This window comes from Theropithecus gelada, chromosome 17, assembly GCF_003255815.1.
Source record: "Theropithecus gelada isolate Dixy chromosome 17, Tgel_1.0, whole genome shotgun sequence".
Lineage (NCBI taxonomy): Eukaryota > Metazoa > Chordata > Mammalia > Primates > Cercopithecidae > Theropithecus > Theropithecus gelada.
In genome coordinates, this window is record NC_037685.1 from 54,210,866 (window position 1) to 54,229,068 (window position 18,203).

The following is an 18,203-nucleotide window of genomic DNA, read 5'->3' on the forward strand; positions in this document are numbered from 1 at the left end:
ATCATCTTAATGGTCATATTCTACTTCTAAGCAAGTATCTGATGCCAAGATAAAATTGTAACCATAACTTCCTTCTATTTTCAAATGTGCTCTTTTTGCTTCCACTAACATTGATCGTCATGCGCATTAAAAACTGGTTTTTCAAAATCTGCTTTCTCTATCCTGTCAGTTCCCTTCAGGTTGAACCCCACGGTGTACCCAATGGACTCAATACCATTGCTTTGGCCAGGTGCTGTGGCTCGCGCCTGTATTCCCAGCACTTTGGGAGGCTGGGGTGGGCAGATCACTTGAGGTCAGGAGTTCAAGACCAGCCTGGCCAACATGGTAGAACCCCATCTCTACTAATACAAAAAATTAGCTGGGCGTGGTGGTGCACACATGTAATCTCAGCTACGTCGTAGGCTGAGGTGGGAGGATTGCTCAAACCTGGGAGGCAAAGGTTGCAGTGAGCTGAGATCGTGCCACCGCACTCTAGCCTGAGTAACAGAGCGAGACTCCATCTCAAAAAAAAAAAAAGAAAGAAAAAGAAAAAATACATATTATATATATGTATTTTTATGTATTATATATAATTGCTTCATTTGTTTTTCCTTTGGAAAAGCGTGCAAGAACTTAGTTTCCTACTGTTACGATAACACTGAGACCATTTAACAACCCTGCAATGTTATCTTCACTTTGCTTACTTCCTTTATAAATATTTTTGCCTAGACTCCATATTAAATCAAGCTTGTTGTTCCTCATCTATACACTATTGTGTAACTTTGAGATAGATGGTAACTTTGAGATACCTTAAATGTAAAAACAATATACTCTTCATAGTTTTAAAAACATTTAACATGATTTCAGAATATTTCTTTTCTTCATGAAAACAAAACAAAATGGTTTTGCTTAAAAATATATTCTGTTAAAAAATAGATAAAATAAAGCTCTTAACACAAGACCTAGAATATAGTACTTAAAAGATGGTATTATTAAATTATAATAAGTAAAGAATAACAGAAAACAATGCTTTTCACTAAATTCAAATTAATGTGATTATCAATAGGCAAACTTCTGGTTACATATACCTGCTATTGGTCACAATAGAGGAAGTAAAATCATAGTTAACCGAGAAAATTAAATCAAAGTTGAAAGAAAAACCTGAGACCTATATACCAAACTCTGTGTTCAAAAGTTCAAAAATCACCTGTAACTGAATTTAAAAACAAACAAGCTAACAGCAGCAATAACAAAAGACTGTATTGAAAGATTCTTTGGCCAGGCAATGTGGCTCATGCCTGTAATCCCAGCACCCTGGGAGACTGAGGCGGGCAGATCACGAGGTCAGGAGATTGAGACCATCCTGACTAACACAGTAAAACCCCGTCTCTACTAAAAAATAAAAATTAAAAAAAATTAGCTGGGTATGGTGGCGGGCACCTGTAGTCCCAGCTACTTGGGAGGCTGAGGCAGGAGAATGGCGTGAACCCGGGAGGCGGAGCTTACAGTGAGCTGAGATCACCACTGCACTCCAGCCTGGGCAACAGAACAAGACTCTGTCTCAAAAACAAAAACAAAAAAAAAGACTCTTTGAGAGACATGGTAAAAATAGCCCCAAGAGATAATAAGTTAAAAGTTCTTTTATAAGAACTTCTAAATTCTTTGCTTTCTGTATCTGTGCTTCCAACATACAGGAAACATTTTTGATTTAAAGAAAGAAAATAAGCCAACTGAGTCTGCATTTATTCTGTTACTGAGAAATTAAATTTAAAGGTAATTTAAGATTTACATACTTAATGCCTAATTATCTCCAGTAAGAGGAATTACTATATATTAATAATTTCTAACTGTTCAAGTATTTTAGAAATCCTCTGGAGTTTTGCATGTCCAATTAAATTCTGTTTAAATTTAATCTCATCAGATTATGAAATATGCTTTTATCTCAGTGAAATTTTGAGAAACGAATTTTCCCTCTAGGCACTGTCTTTTTTACTTAGTTGTTATAAAAACTTTAGCTTCCTTAAACTGGTAATGCAATTTACAAATTTACATTCTTGTTATTTTCTTAAATATCTGTGCATTGTAAAGTGTGATTTTAACAAATGCCTAAACGAGAACCATCAATAAAATTCAGACATCATGAAAGCAGAATTGTCTCCTCAACCTAGCTAGCTAGAACTCATATTTTTAAAAATCCAAATAAAAAGTTTTGAAGAACATACGCAACAGAAATATTTATATAAATACACAAAGAAGTTTGGTGCTGTACAAAATAATGGCTACTTTAATTTACATAAATAACACAAAATGAGAATACATGAAATGTTTTGGTCTGGAAATAACCCCATTACTAGATCTTGTTTTAATTACTTAAAATTTAAAGATAGGGATTTTATTTCTAAAAAACAAAAACACATGTATTCATCAATAAATAAAAAGTCTGTTCCAATTAAAATATCATTAAGCATTTAACTTAAATTGAAACTAAAAGTGTCTTACCATTTTCTTCATTTCCAAAAATAGTAACTAGAATAGAAGAAAAAACAGTGAATAAATATACTTTAAACATTTTGTATGTAAGTTTTATTTCAGGTTGAATATTCATCTTAATATCATTTTCAAAAAAATAAAATTTAGTTATAAATTGTAGACACTAATGCAAAGTCAAAATTGCACTAAAAAAACTCCAAAACCATTAAAATGCTAAAATTCAAATTCTTTAACACTACAGTCACACCAAATGTTTTCAGAACTTTATTAATTTTAAGTGTATCAACATGGTTATAGCTGCAATGTTTTCTTTAGCTCTTTCCTTAATGATATCTGCAGAATGAATAGAACTGTCCTCTATGACCCTCATAACTTATTTATTAGTCTGTAATGTACTCTTATCAACCTCTTTGTGAATCTATGCTCAAGACAAATGCATTTTTTCTAAAGAAAAAAGTAGAAGAACTTACCCTAATTTTAGTGTTTTATTTTTCTCTGAATAATCAAATACTGAAGAATTCAGACCATGCACAGAAAATGTAATTCAGTGTCTACCTCTCTTATGTTTTCTTCCATCTTGTATCACTCTTGTGATGAATAAAGCCAACGACCACTTCAGTCTACCAAGCCTGAAACCCTGGGAAGTGCTATTTACTCTTTCTTTCTGGATAATCCAATGGCCTCGAGTCATGTTGGTTCTACTCTCTAAGTCTGTTTATAATCTGTTGCCTATTCTCCAATCCCTCCCCACTGCCTTCCTCAAATGCAACAGCTTAAGGCATCTTCCCATAGTCAGTGTAACACATCACCATCAGCAGCAAATCTGATGAACACTCTTCAACACCTGTGAGTCACTTTCGGAATGAAGTCCAAAATCTTCAGGGTAGGTAGCAAACACTACAAGCCCTCTGTAATCTACAATCTGTCTACCTCTCTAGTTTCTTTTTTTTTTTTTTTTTTTTTTTGAGACAGGGTCTTGCTCTGTCGCCCAGCCTGGAGTGCAGTGGTGCAATCTCGACTCACTGCAACCTCCACCTCCCAGGTTCAAGTGATTCTCCTGCCTCAGCCTCCTGAGTAGCTGGGATTACAGGTGCGTGCCACCATGTCAGGCTAATTTTTGTATTTTTAGTAGAGATGGGTTTTCACCATGTTGGCCAGGCTGGTCTCGAACTCCTGACTTCAAGTGAACCCGCCCGCTTCAGCCTACCAAAGTGCTGGGATTACAGGCGTGAGCCACTGCGCCAGGCCCTCTCTAGTTTCTTCTGTCATTTGCCCATATTTCTGGTCTAATTATTCTAAACAAATTGTGGTCTCCCAGATGCATCAAGCTGTTTCATATGTGCCATGTACCTTGTCTATTCATCCTTCAAGGCCCGTTTTGAATACTAGCTCCTTTGTAAAGCCTTCCTGAGTCCCTCTTAAGGCAGAGTAGATCACTCCTTTATATCACCACTGATCACTCTTCCATCTTTACCACACCATCTCATTTTTCTTTTTATTTTTTCAATTACTTGTCAATATGTCTGTCTCACCTTACTGGACTAAATGCTCCTTGAAATGTGGAATCACGTCTTAGAATAGTTAACAGCCCTGCAAGTTATCATTAGCTCCATTTTACAGATAAGTAAACTAAGGCTCAAAACAATTAAATGACCTTCCTAAGGTCACAGAGCTAGTATATGTAGTATATAGAAGGGATTTGAACTAAAAATCTGTTCAGACTACTGGTAAGGATGAAAACTTGATAATGTACTGTGTTATCACCCTCCTCCAAGTAGAGAATCACATCTAGCTAACAGTTTCCAGTGGTTGTCTCTTCCAGCCTCTCACTAAGATATTCAGGGAACAACAAAATTGCTTCATATAAAAACAAAGCTAGGCCGGGCACAGTGGCTCACGCCTGTAATCTCAGCACTTTGGGAGGTTAAGATGGGCGGATCACTTGAGGTCAGGAATTCGAGACCAGCCTGGCCAACATGGTGAAACCCTATCTGTACTAAAAAATGCAAAAATTAGCCAGGTGTGGTGGCATGCAACTATAGTCCCACCTACTTGGGAGGCTGAGGCAGGAGAATCGCTTGAACCCAGGGGGCAGAGGGTGCAGTGAGCAAGATTGCACCACTGCACTCCAGCCTGGACAACAGAAATACACTCTGTTGCAAAAAAAAAAAAAAAAAAAACCACCAACCAACCAACAATGGCCTAGAATCATTTCTTCACAGAGGACTTTCCTGACCACAGAATGGGTTAAATAAATCTCGGTACATATTCCCACACCACTTTATACTTTCCCTTTCATAACACCCCTGACACTTGTAATTACTGGTTTACAGTTCATAGTTCCTTCTAGGATTTTTTCCTGAAGGTACAGGACATGACTTTTTCATCAGCCTCTGAAACAGTGTACAGCATGGAACAAGCTCTCAATATTTGCTAATGGCACCTCTAACTATAGAGACAAAGACATGGCTGGGGACAGCAATCTGTAGAACCTCTCACAGCGAGACAAGGCTATTCCATTTTAAGGGGATCCCAAAATATTTTTTTCTTTGTTTTGTTTTGTTTCGTTTTTGAGACAGTTTTGTTTTGTCACCCAGGCCGGAGTGAAGTGGTGTGATCTTGGCTCATTGCAACCTCCACCCCCTGGGTTCAAGCAATTCTCCCGCCTCAACTGCCCGAGTAGCTGAGATTACAGGTGCACGCCACTACCTACGCCTGACTAATTTTTGTATTTTTAGTAGAGACAGGGTTTTGCCATGTTGGCCAGAATGGTCTTGATCTCCTGACCTTGTGATCCACCCGCCTTGGATTCCTAAAGTGCTGGGATTACAGGCTTGAGCCATCATGCCCAGCCCCAAAATATGTTTTATAAAAATTCTTTTGATGACAAAACCAAGCTTACAAAAACTATTAGGGCTGGGCATGGTGGCTCATGCCCGTAATCTCAGCACTGGGAGGCTGAGGTGGGTAGATCACGAGGTCAGGAGTTCAAGACCAGCCTGGTCAAGATGGTGAAACCCCATCTCTACTAAAAATACAAAAAATTACCCGGGCACAGCAGCATGCGCCTATAGTCCCAGCTACTCGGGAGGCTGAGGCAGGAGAGTCGCTTGAACCTGGGAGGCGGAGGTTACAGTGAGCCAAGATCGCGCCAATGCACTCCAGCCTAGGTGAAAGAGCTAGACTCTGTCTCAAACAACAACAAAAACAACAACAACAACAACAACAAAAACCTATTAGGCATACTAAATGTTTATACATGATTTTTTAAATGTAAGAAATGTCGTATTTCAACCTTGTCAATGACACTAATCTCATTTAGAGACAATATTAATTCATGGTTCTTTGTGAACGTGAGGGCTGGCTATGTCCTATTCTTCACTTCATTGCCTTCTTGCCTGTCTCCCACTTATTGAGCCTGAAAATGTCAGATACTCACTTTATCAGTATACTTGTATCTACTATGGCTACGGGATCCAGTTCTTGCAAAAGGTACATCTTGAGGGAGGGAAAAACTGTCACTGGGAAAAATTTGTTTTGCCCTCCTTAACAAGTGAGAAGCATGTGACAAAGAAGCTCTATTATTTCCTTTATCCTGTTTTAGCTTTGAATTCTTGTAATGTGAGGATGTGCTGTCTGAATGTGCAACTGTCAACTTTCAACTTTGATGGGCCAGTTACATGCTGGATATAGAATTCTGGGTTGACAGTTCTTTCCACTCAGTACTTTAAATATGTACTACTTCCTTCTAAATTCCATGGTTTCTGATGACAAATCTGCTGTTACTCTGTTTTTCCCCTATAGGTAAAGTGTCCTCACTGTTTTCAAGATTTTATATTTAGTTGTCAGAAATTTGGTTATAATGTATGTTGGAGTGGATTTCTTTGGGATTTTTCTGTTCAGAGTTTGCTGAACTTCTTGAGTTCTTCTATAGTATGTCCTTCACCAAGTTCAAAATTTTAAACTATCATTTCTTTGAATACCTTTTCAACCATATCGTCTTTCTTCTCCCCTGGGACTCTGATGGTACAAATATTAGACCTTCTAAAAATAGTCCCACAAGTCCCTGATGATTTGTTCATTTTTGTTTTTCAGTATATTTTCTCTCTTTTGTTCAGACTGGGTAATTTCTAATGTTTTATCTTCAAGTTCATTCATTTTTTTCCTCTGCCCTCTCCGTTCTGCTGTTGACTTTTCAAAATTTTGGCTATTGTATTTTCAGTTTAAAAATCTCCATCTGGTTCTTTACGTCTTCTATTTCTTTGTTGAGAATTATATTTTTTCATGATTCAGTTGCAAATTGAATCATTTTAAAGATAGCTGCATTAAAGTCCTTGTCAGGTAATTCCAACATCAGTGTCTTTTTGGGTTTAGCATCTGTTGTCTTTTCTCATTTAGTTTTCCTGGTTCTTGGTAGGATGGATGGTTTTCAATTGCACCCTGAATGTTTTGAGACTCTAGATTTTATTTAAATTTGTTTTTGCAGGCCTCCTCTGACTCCACACAGTGGGAGATGTGGGAGCACCACCTTGTTGCCATCAGGTGGGAGTACAAGTCCCGGCTCCCCGCTAGGCGTCTGCGGACATATCTTGGCTGGGAAGGGTAGAGGTGCCTCCTTAGTGCTTCCCACATAGCCTCCATTGACACCATGAGAGGGCACTTGTTACTGTTTGGGGTGGGGGGATGGAAGGCACACATCATTACTGCCCAGTGGGAATGAAAATCTAGGCTCCTGACTAGCGCTTCACCTTTTCTGATACTATCCCAGCAGGAATGTTGGGGAAGAGACACAGGAGGGGGGTCTTGTTACAGCTGGGCAAGGTGGGGAAGTCTTAAGCTCAATACTCAGTCTTTGTTGGTGAGAGTGGGGGATGGAGCACAGTTTGTCTTTGTTTTTGGCTACAGTAGGGCAGTTATTGTCTACAAGTTTTCTGTCTTACTAGGTTGTCCCTTTCCTGGCTTGACTAACGAAAATGGTTTTCTAGGGTTTGTTTTGGTCTGTATTAATTGGTGTTTCCAGGTTGACAGCTGCTCTAGCACATATATGAAGAAAAAATAAATCTAGGGAACATACCACCATGTTATTCCTCAGGTCGCAAGGTCCCTAGCTGATCTGGCTTCTTCTTGCTACCTTTCAGGGTCTTCTCAGGTTTGTTTTCTGTACATTTTCCAGGGATTTTAGCTGTACTTACTAAGAAAAGGAAGAAGAGTCTCTATTTCATCTTGTCTCAGAACTGGAAGTCCCTGCTTGTTGTCCTACTGCCCAATAGCATCTGTTATAAGGAGGTGCGACAACTTCTTTATCCATTAATCAGTTCATAGACACGTGAGTGATTTCACCTTTTTGTCTATTATGATTACTCGTGTATTCACCAAATCTTTGGGTGGACATAATATTTTTGTACTTGTCCATTTTTACGCTGCTGATAAAGACATACCCGAGACTGGGAAGAAAAAGAGGTTTCATTGGACTTAACAGTTCCACATATCTGGGGAGGCCTCAGAATCATGGCCGGAGGCAAAAGGCACTTCTTACACAGTGGAGGCAAGAGAAAATGAGGATGCAAAAGCAGAAACCCCTGATAAAACCATCAGATCTCGTGAGACTCATTCACTACCCCGAGAACAGTGTGGGGGAACCACCTCCATGATTCACATGATCTCCCACTGTGTCCCTCCCACAACAACGGGAATTACAGGAGTACAATTCAAGACGAGATGTGGGTGGAGACACAGCCAAACACTATCAGTTTTTATTACTTAAGTAAATATCTAAAAACGGGATTGCTGGGTCTGATGTTAAAACATGTGCTGAACTTTACCGGGAACAGCCAAACTGTTTTCAAAGTGGCTGTATTTGGCACAAAATGTTTGGCACTTCCACTTACAATGGATCAGAGTTACAGTTGCTCCACATCCTCACCAACGCTTAGAACTGACAGTTTTTAAAATTTAGCTGTTCCAAAAAATATGCAGTGGTATCTTCATTGTGCTTTTGTGTTTTCCTAATAACTAATGATGTATAGCATCTTTTCATGTGTTTATTAACAATCAGTATCCCTTATTTGTGAAGTTGTATGTTCAATGGTGCCCCTCTTTTAACTGTATTGCTTATTGAGTTCTTTATATATTCTGGATATAAATCTTGGTATGTATGTGCCAATATTTTCTCCTAGTCCATAACTTGCCTCTTTATATTTTTAAGTGTCTTTTGAAGAGCACAAACTCTTAATTTTGACGAAGTCTTAATTTATCAATTTTTTTCTTTTATCATTCATGCCTGGGAAATCTTTGCCAGCCTATGAAAGTCACAGTTTCTTACATGTTTTCTTCTAGAAGTTTCATAGGTTTTACATTTAGGTCTGTATTTTTCATTTTATTTCATTTCATATTTTTATTATTTTTGAGACAGAGTCTTGCTCTCATTTTATTTCATATTTTATTTTATTATTTTTGAGAGAGAGTCTTGCTCTGTCACCCAGGCTGGAGTGCAGTGGCGTGATCTCAGTTCACTAAAACCTCCACCTTCTGAGTTCCCGCCATTTTCCTGCCTGACCATGGCGTAGCTCTTCATTTTAGATTTTCTCTAACACACAGAACCTTGCACATATTTTGTTAGATTTATCCCTAAAATATTTCATGTTTTTGGTGCTATTATAAACAGCATTTCTAAAAATTCCAATTTTAATTACTCATTGCTATAGAATACTATTTAGAAATGTTTTAGTTTTGTTTATTGACCTTGTGTGCTGGCTAAATTCACTTTTTGGTTCTAGTAGCTTGTTTGCAGATTCTTTGGGATTTTCTACACAAATGACTAGTAATCAACAGGGTTTGTTTTCCTTTCCTTCGTGTGTGTGTGTGTGTGTGTGTGTGTGTGTGTGTGTGCGCGCATGCCATTTTAAAAGGAAGATAAAATACCTGGTAAGTGAAGGGAATCGGGCACATTCCTCAGCCCCGGGCTCAAAACAAACAAGCCCAGTACAAACACATCCCATCCCACCACATATCTCCATATATCTCTCAAACTCCCTGAGCCCAGTACAAACACCACCTGGAAAGTCTCCGATAAGGAGACAGCCGTTCGAAGTTTTACTAAAAGCCCGGGAACCAAAAGAATTCCTTTGTTCCCCTGTAACTTTCGGGCTATAAAAAGCAAACGCTCGCATTGTTCGGGGCCCTCTTGTATGCTGTGGAATGGAGGCACCAGGTTCGAACTTGTAGTAAAGATCCTTGCCGCTTGGCTCTGACTCTGGACTCTGGTGGTCTTCTTTGGGGAACAAACGGTCTGGGCATAACAGTAAGTTTATACTGATATTTCCAATTAAAATCAAAGTCTACAGGGTTTTTACTTAACATCTTCTATCTCACATTTGTATCTCCTTTTTCCATTGAAAATTCTGGTTCTTAAGGACACAAGGGATGAAGAACTGTAATATCCCATATTGCTTACCCAATAATCTCAAGATAATGACACCAATAACACTGCCAATAATATGGTTACTTAAAAGTTTGAATAATGTTTTCACATAGTCTCTCTCCATTCTCTAGTAGCTGTGCTGTATCTACACTGTGAAAGCATACAGTATCCATGACAAACATTATTCCTCATTTAGTCTTAGTCTTGGGTCTACAAGAAAATAAATATAATAAATATTTAATGCTCATATTAGAGTTTAATTTGTATTTCTGCAGTCAATTTGGTTGTCTGAAGCTCACTCTCATTCTCTAGCAAACTAGTTTTGCTACAGATACTGTTCAAGTTCTGTTTTTATGTAGTGATTTGGAGTGACTCAAAAATAATGCACTATTACCATCATCTTCCCTAAATCCATATGACGATGACTTTTTGAAAAGATCAGGCCAGATGTCTTGTGAAATGTCCTACAAATTCTAGAAATCACTACCCATTAGCACACAGAGACATTCCTTTCTTTTTTAAAGCACTGCACAATGTTCCATTGTGTGGATATTCCAGTTATACAATCAGCCTTCTATTGATGGGCATCTGTGTTGTCTCCAATCCTTTGCTACTACAATGTTGCAATAAATAACCTTGTGCATGTGCTGTTTATTTGTGGAAGTTTATCTTCAGTGTAGATTCCTAATAGTGGGATTACTGAACCATAAGTAAATCTTTCCACCATGTGTTTAGCTTTTTGCAAAAAAACTTTTATAAGGGTTGTATCATTTTATACTTCTACCAGCAATGAATGAGACTGACTGTTTCTCTGCAGTCTACTGGATGAAGTTTTCAAACTTTTGGTATGGCAGGGTAATTTTAACTCGTGTTTATCTTGTAAGTGAGGGTCAGTATCTTTTCTTTATGTGTCATTTTCATTTTTTTCCCCTGTGAAACATCTGCTTATTGGTTTTTGTTTGTTTGTTTGTCTTTTCTATTGGGCTTGGTGATTCTGAGATATTGTTAGAGGCTTTCCCATTGCCTTAAGATCATCCACCCATATGTTCTTCTAATGCTTTAATGTTTTCAGTTTTTACATTCATTCTTGGTCCCTGTTGAAATGACCAATTCCAGGGGCAGGAAAAGTAAGAAACAACACTGAAATATGTTGCCAGAAAGAAAGGAAGTACTAAAAACAACAATGAGGACACATGAAAGCACACAGAAACAAGATGGAAGGGGCACCTACTGGCCAAATCTGAGACAAACTGAACAATACAATAAACATCAGATTATAACTCACAAAATAGAATTTGCTGGTGCATGCTGATATATGTGAGTGAATCAATAAATAAGTAAATGGGAGAAGGATAATATCTTCCATATGGTAGAATTCTAACTAGTAAATGTAGAAGAAATCATGGAATTAGAAAAACACCATTTGGGCCGGGCGCGGTGGCTCAAGCCTGTAATCCCAGCACTTTGGGAGGCCGAGACGGGCGGATCACGAGGTCAGGAGATCGAGACCATCCTGGCTAACACGGTGAAACCCTGTCTCTACTAAAAAATACAAAAAACTAGCTGGGCGAGGTGGTGGCACCTGTAGTCCCAGCTACTTGGGAGGCTGAGGCAGGAGAATGGCGGGAACCCGGGAGGCAGAGCTTGCAGTGAGCTGAGATCCGGCCACTGCACTCCAGCCTGGGCCACAGAGCGAGACTCCATCTCAAAAAAAAAAAAAAAGAAAAGAAAGAAAAACACCATTTGGCAACCAGCACAATAATAACTGTTTCAAGCAAGAAGTCTCAATAGATGCTAAAAGAAGTAAGTGAAAGTAATGACAAACGGATTATTCACAGGGTTTCAAAATGTCTCCCAATAAGAAATGACTCAGGTTGGGTTCTCTGGAATCAGATGTTGAGACAGAGTTTGGGGTGCAATGTATTTACTAGGGACCAGCATATGTGAAAGGAAGGGGGAAGAGGTATAAGAGGGCTAAGGGAGCAATCTCACTGCAATGTAGGCCTAGCCTCAGCAACTGGCAGGGAGCTCTGAAGTGGGCAGTCCCACCCCACCTCACTCAGGCATTGTGTGCAAGCTGCACCAGGAAGGGTGTGACCCTGGATGATATGAGTCACACTGAAAGTGCTGGAAGCTATCTGCTGACTGCACTGACCAAAACTACGCAACAAGTCCTTCCTCTTAAGGAATCCGTGTGAGGTGGTGGTCTAACAGAATATTAATTACAAAGAAAAACTGTACCTTTACAGAATGGAGAAACGTAACACACACAACCTTAGGTGTTGATCAACATTAACGGTCTCCAAAATGTTACAATGACACAGCATTACTTCTGTGATATTCTTGCTGAAAACACACAGGCACATCTCACCTCATAAGGTGCTTCAATTTATTGTGCTTTGCAGGCATTGTGTTTTTTACAAATTGAAGGTTGTGGCAACCCTGCATTAAGCAAGTCTATCTGTGCTATTTTTCCAACACTTTCGGCTCACTTTGTGTCTCCATGTCACATTTTGGTTAATTCTCACAGTATTTCAACCTTTTTCATTATCATAATATCTGCTCTGGTGCTCTGTGATCAGTGATCTGTGAGGTTACTATTTTAATTGTTTTGGAGTACCACCAACTGCATCCATATAAGATGGAAAACTTGCCGGGCGCGGTGGCTCAAGCCTGTAATCCCAGCACTTTGGGAGGCCGAGACGGGCGGATCACGAGGTCAGGAGATCGAGACCATCCTGGCTAGCCCAGTGAAATCCCGTCTCTGCTAAAAAATACAAAAAACTAGCCGAGCGAGGTGGCGGGCGCCTGTAGTTCCAGCTACTCGGGAGGCTGAGGCAGGAGAATGGCGTAAACCCGGGAGGCGGAGCTTGCAGTGAGCTGAGATCCGGCCACTGCACTCCAGCCTGGGCGACAGAGTGAGACTCCATCTCAAAAAAATAAAAAATAAAAAAAAGATGGAAAACTTAGTAAATGTGGTTTTTCTATCACTCCATTGACCAGACATTCCTCTCTCTCTCCCCCTCTCCTTGGGCCTCCCTATTCAACAATACTGTAATCAAGCCAATTAATAATCCTACAATGGCCTCTAAGTGTTCAAGTGAAAGGAAGAGTCACACACCTGTCACTTTAGATCAACAGCTAGAAATGACCAAGCTTAGTGAGAAAGACATGTTAAAAACCGAGACAGGCGAAATGCTAGGCCTCTTGGGCCAAAGTTAGCCAAGCTGTGAATGCCAAGGAAAAGTTCTTGAAGAAAAATAGAAGTACTACTCCAGCGAATAGATGAATAAGAAAGTGCAACAACGCTGATACGAAAAAAGTTCGAGTGTTCTAGACAGAGGATCAAACCAGCCACAGACCGCACCCAGCTGCTTTATTGAATATTTTAAGCCCACTGTTGAGACCTACTGCGTTCAGAAAAAAAGATTCCTTTCAAAATATTACTGCTCATTGAAAATGCACCTTGCCACCCCAAGGGCTCTAATGGAGATGTACAAGGAGATTCATGTTGTTTTTATGCCTGCTAACACACCTATTCCGCAGCCCACGGATCAAGGAGTCACTTCAACTTTCAAGTCTTTTTTTTTTTTTTTTGAGGCGGAGTCTCGCTCTGTCGCCCAGGCTGGAGTGTGCAGTGGCCGGTTCTAAGCTCACTGCAAACTCCGCCTCCCGGGTTCCCGCCATTCTCCTGCCTCAGCCTCCCAAGTAGCTGGGACTACAGGCACCCGCTGCCACGTCCGGTTAATTTTTTGCATTTTTAGTAGAGATGGGGTTTCACCGTGTTGGTCAGGATGGTCTCGATCTCCTGACCTCATGATCCGCCCGCCTCGGCCTCCCAAAGTGCTGGGATCACAGGCGTGAGCCACCGCGCCCGGCCTTCAAGTCTTAATATTTATTTAAGAAATACATTTCATGGCCGCGCGCAGTGGCTCACGCCTGTAATCCCAGCACTTTGGGAGGCCAAGGCGGGCGGATCACGAGGTCAGGAGATCGAGACCATCCTGGCTAACACGGTGAAACCCCGTCTCTACTAAAAATGCAAAAAAAATTAGCCGGGCATGGTGGCAGGCACCTGTAGTCCCAGCTACTCGGGAGGCTGAGGCAGAAGAATGGTGTGAACCCAGGAGGCGGAGCTTGCAGTGAGCCGATATCATACCACTGCACTCCAGCCTGGGCGACAGAGTGAGACTCCGTCTCAAAAGAAAAAAAAAAAGAAATACATTTCATAAGGCTATTGATGCCACAGTGATTCCTCTGATGGATCTAGGCAAAGTACATTGATCACCTTCTGGAAAGGATTCATCATTTCTAGATGCCATTAAGAACACTCATTTTTCATGGAAGGAGGTCAAAATATCAACATTAACAGGAGTATAGAAAAAGCTGATTCCAGTCCAAAATCATGGATGACACTGAACAGTTCAAGACTTCAGTGGAGGAAAGGACTGCAGATGTGGTGAAAACAGCAAGCGAAGCAGAATAAGAAACAGAGCCTGAAGATGTGATGGAATTGCTGCAACCTCCTGATAAAACTTGAACAGATGAGGAGTTGCTTTTTATGGAAGAGAAAACTTTTTTTTGACATGGCATCTACACCTGGTGAAGATACTGTGAACACTGAGGAAATGACAAGAACGATTTAGAATATTACATAAACTTAGTTGATAAAGTATCAGCAGGGTTTGAGAGGACTGACTCCGATTTCTGAAAGAAGTTCTACTGTGAGTAAAATGCTATCAAACAGCATCACATGCTACAGAAAAATATTGTGAAAGGAGAGTCAACAGATGTGGCAAACTTTAATCTCGTCTTGTTTTAAGAAATTGTCACAGCTACCCCAGCCTTCAGCAGCAACCTCCCTGATCAGTCAGCAGCCATCATCATCGAGGCAAGACCTTTCACCAGCAAGAAGATCAAGACTTGCTGAAGCCTTAGGTGACTGCTAATTGCTAGCATTTTTGAGCAAAAATTATTTTTTTAAAGACATAATGCTATTGCACACTTAACAGACTACAGTACAGGGTGAACATAACTTTTATATGCAGTAGGAAACCAAAAACTTGTGTGATTTGCTTTATTTTGATATTTCCTTTATTGTGGTATATGAAATCAAACCCGCAATTTTTCCACCAAGGCATGCCTGCCATTCTCTGAATCTAATCATGAGGAAAGATCAGATAAAGCTAAATTGAGGAACATTTACAAAATAAACCTTGGCCGAATGCAGTGGCTCACACCTGTAATCCCAACACGTAAGGAGGCTGAGGCAAGAGGATCGCTTGAGCCCAGGAACTTGAGACCAGTTTGGGCAGCATAGTGGGACCCTGCTTCTACAAAAATTTCAAATATTAGCCAGGCATGGTGGCATATGCCTGTGGTCTCAGCTACTAAAGAGGCTGAGGCAGGAGGACTGCCTGAGCCCAGGAGGTCTAGGCTGCAGTGAGCCGCGATTACACTACCGCACTCCAGCCTGCACTCTGCACTGCAACAGAGTGAGACCCTGTCTCAAAACAAAACAAAGTAAAACAAACCTGTACTCTTAAAAAATCATGATTATGAAACAAAGACTGAAGAACTCTTCCAAATATAAGGACACTAAAGAGACATGACATCTGCAACGTGTGATCCTACACTGAACTGTGGAGCAGAACAAGGAACTGAGTGGACAAATGAAGTCTGAATAGGCCTACAGATTAAAGAGTAGTATTTAATCAATACTAATCTATTGATTTTAACAAATCTCTGGTTATATAATATTCTAATTCCCAGGCGCAGTGGCTCACACCTGTAATACCAGCAATATGGGAGGCTGAGGCGGGTGGATCACCTGAGGTCACAAGTTCAAGACCAGCCTGGCCAACATGGCGAAACCCCATCTCTACTAAAAACACAAAAATTATCCAGGTGTGGTGGCACGCGCCCGTAATCCCAGCTACAAGAGAGAGGCTGAGTCACGAGAATTGCTCAAAGCCAGGAGGCAGAGGTTTTAGTAAGCCAAGAATGCACTACAGCACTCCAGCCTGGGCGACAGAGTAAGACTGTTTCTCAGGAAAAAAAAAAGACAATGTTCTTGTTCTTAGGAAATAAAGCTAAACATAGGTAAAGGGGCATTAGCTCTACAACTTACTCTCATACATTTCAGAGAGAGAATGAAAGAATGAATGACAAAGCACATATGACAAATAGTAACACTTAGAAAATGTGGGTGAAGGTATACAACAACTGTTTGTACTGTTTTTCACAAATCAAATTATTTTAAAATAAAAAGTTAAAAATATAAGATCCGCCGGGCACACTGGCTCACGCCTGTAATCCCAGCACTTTGGGAGGCCGAGGTGGGTGGATCACCTGAGGTCAGGAGTTTGAGACCAGCTTGGCCAACATGGTGAAACCCTGTCTCTGCTAAAAATACAAAAATTAGCCAGGTATGGGGGCACACGCCTGTAGTCCCAGCTACTCAGGAGGCTGAGGCAGGAGAATCACTTCAATCCAGGAGGCTGAGGTTGCAGTGAGCTGAGATCACGCCATTGCACTCCAGCCTCGGTGACAAGAGCAAAACTCTGTCTCAAAAACAAAAAGTGTGTGTGTGCGCACGTGTATATGACAAAAGAAAGATTTTATCCATTTGTAGTTTACACTAAAACACAGCATGAAGTATGGATGTGATTTTACTCTTACAAAATATGTATCCAGTTGTCCCATCTTTTCTTCTGTAATTTGATGTGCTATTTTTACAATATTCTAAATTTCTTTATTAGTCTATTTCTGGACATTATATACTGTTCCATTAGTCAACACGTCTGTCCATGCACCATATCACACAGTTTAAAAAAAAAAAAGAGAGAGAGAGAGAGAGAGACACTATTTTTTAGAGTAGTTTTAAGTTCACAGCAAAATTGGGCAGAAAGTAGAAAGTTCTCATATACTTCCTGCTCCCCCAGTTTTAATTATAAGGCTTTCTGGTTTAAAATCTGGGGAATTTCCCCTCCTTATTGCTCTTATTTTTCAGAGATTTCCGGGTTGCTTATTCTCTCTTATTTTTCCACAAGACCTCTGGTGTCAATTTGTCTAGCACCAGGGGGAAAAAAAAAAAAAAACAGTTTACTGGGATTAGAATTCATTTATACATTAATTGGGGGAGAACTGGCATCTTTGTAATGTTGAATTATTCTGTCTATGAACATAAAGTATGAAATGTCTTTTCATTTGTTCAAGTCACATTTTGGGTCTTTTAAGAATGTTTTCCTCTTGTGAGTTTGACATTTTCCTTGTTTTTTTCTAAGGTATTTTCTCTTTTTAATGTTACCGGATATGGATAGTTCTCTTCCACTGTATCTTCTCTTTTTTTTTTTTGAGACGGAGTCTCCCACTGTTGCCCAGGCTGGAGTGCAGTGGCGGGATCTCCACTCACTGCAAGCTCCGCCTCCTGAGTTCATGCCATTCTCTTGCCCCAGCCTCCCAAAGTAGCTGGGACTACAGGCGCCGCCACCACACCCAGCTAATTTTTTTTTTTTTTTTGCATTTTTAGTAGAGACAGGGTTTCACTGTGTTAGCCAGGATGGTCTTGATCTCCTAACCTCGTGATCTGCCCACCTTAGTTTCCCAAAGTGCTGGGATTACAGGCATGAGCCACCGCGCCTGGCCCTCTTCCACTATATTTTCAAGCTAAATTATTGTATATATAAAAAGTATTTGGTTCTGTTTGCTATTTTATTCTGCCATTTTTTTTTTTTTTTTTTTTTTGAGATGGAGTCTTACTCTGTTGCCCGGGCTGGAGTGCAGTGGCGCGGTCTTCGCTCACTGCAACCTCCGCCTCCTGGGTTCAAGCAATTCTCCTGCCTCAGCCTCCCAAGTAGCTGGGACTACAGGCACGCGCCACCATGCCTGGCTAACTTATGTATTTGTAGTAGAGATGGGATTTCACCATGTTGGCCAGGCTGGTCTTGAACTCCTGACCTCGTGATCTGCCCACCTCGGCCTCCCAAAGTACTGGGATTACAGGCATGAGCCACCGCGCCCAGCCCTTATTCTGCCATTTTACTCAGTTCTTTTTGTCTAGGTTTTCTGTTGTTATTCTCTTGGCTTTTCAACATACACCATCAGATACACTGCGCACAGAAATAGTTTTCCCTTTTCCAAAGTCTCACGCTCCTGATTATTTTCTCTTGAATGAATGTGGTAATTAATTCCGTCAATACAATGTTACCAAGTAGTAGACATAATAGGCATCATTATTCCTGGTTTTATAGTGGAATTTTATCAGGCATTTTGTGTGTACATAAATTTTGTTTATGTTGTTTACGCTATGTAC

General features: G+C 40.3%; 1 protein-coding gene across 5 annotated transcripts in view; it reads right to left on the reverse strand.

The window, feature by feature from the left end:
* Window positions 1–18,203, reverse strand: part of ZDHHC20 (zinc finger DHHC-type containing 20) — an 88,205-nt gene that overhangs the window by 54,405 nt on the left and 15,597 nt on the right. For 4 of the 5 annotated variants that reach the window (XR_003116518.1, XM_025364663.1, XM_025364662.1 and 1 more), the window contains exon 2: window positions 2,479–2,505. The exons of the other annotated variant lie outside the window; for it this stretch is intronic. Coding sequence is in view for 3 of the 4 variants with exons in the window: in XM_025364663.1 (XP_025220448.1) it covers window positions 2,479–2,505 (27 nt within the window). In the remaining variant the exon portion in view is untranslated. The remainder of the gene's footprint in view (window positions 1–2,478; window positions 2,506–18,203) is intronic. 5 annotated transcript variants of the gene reach the window in all.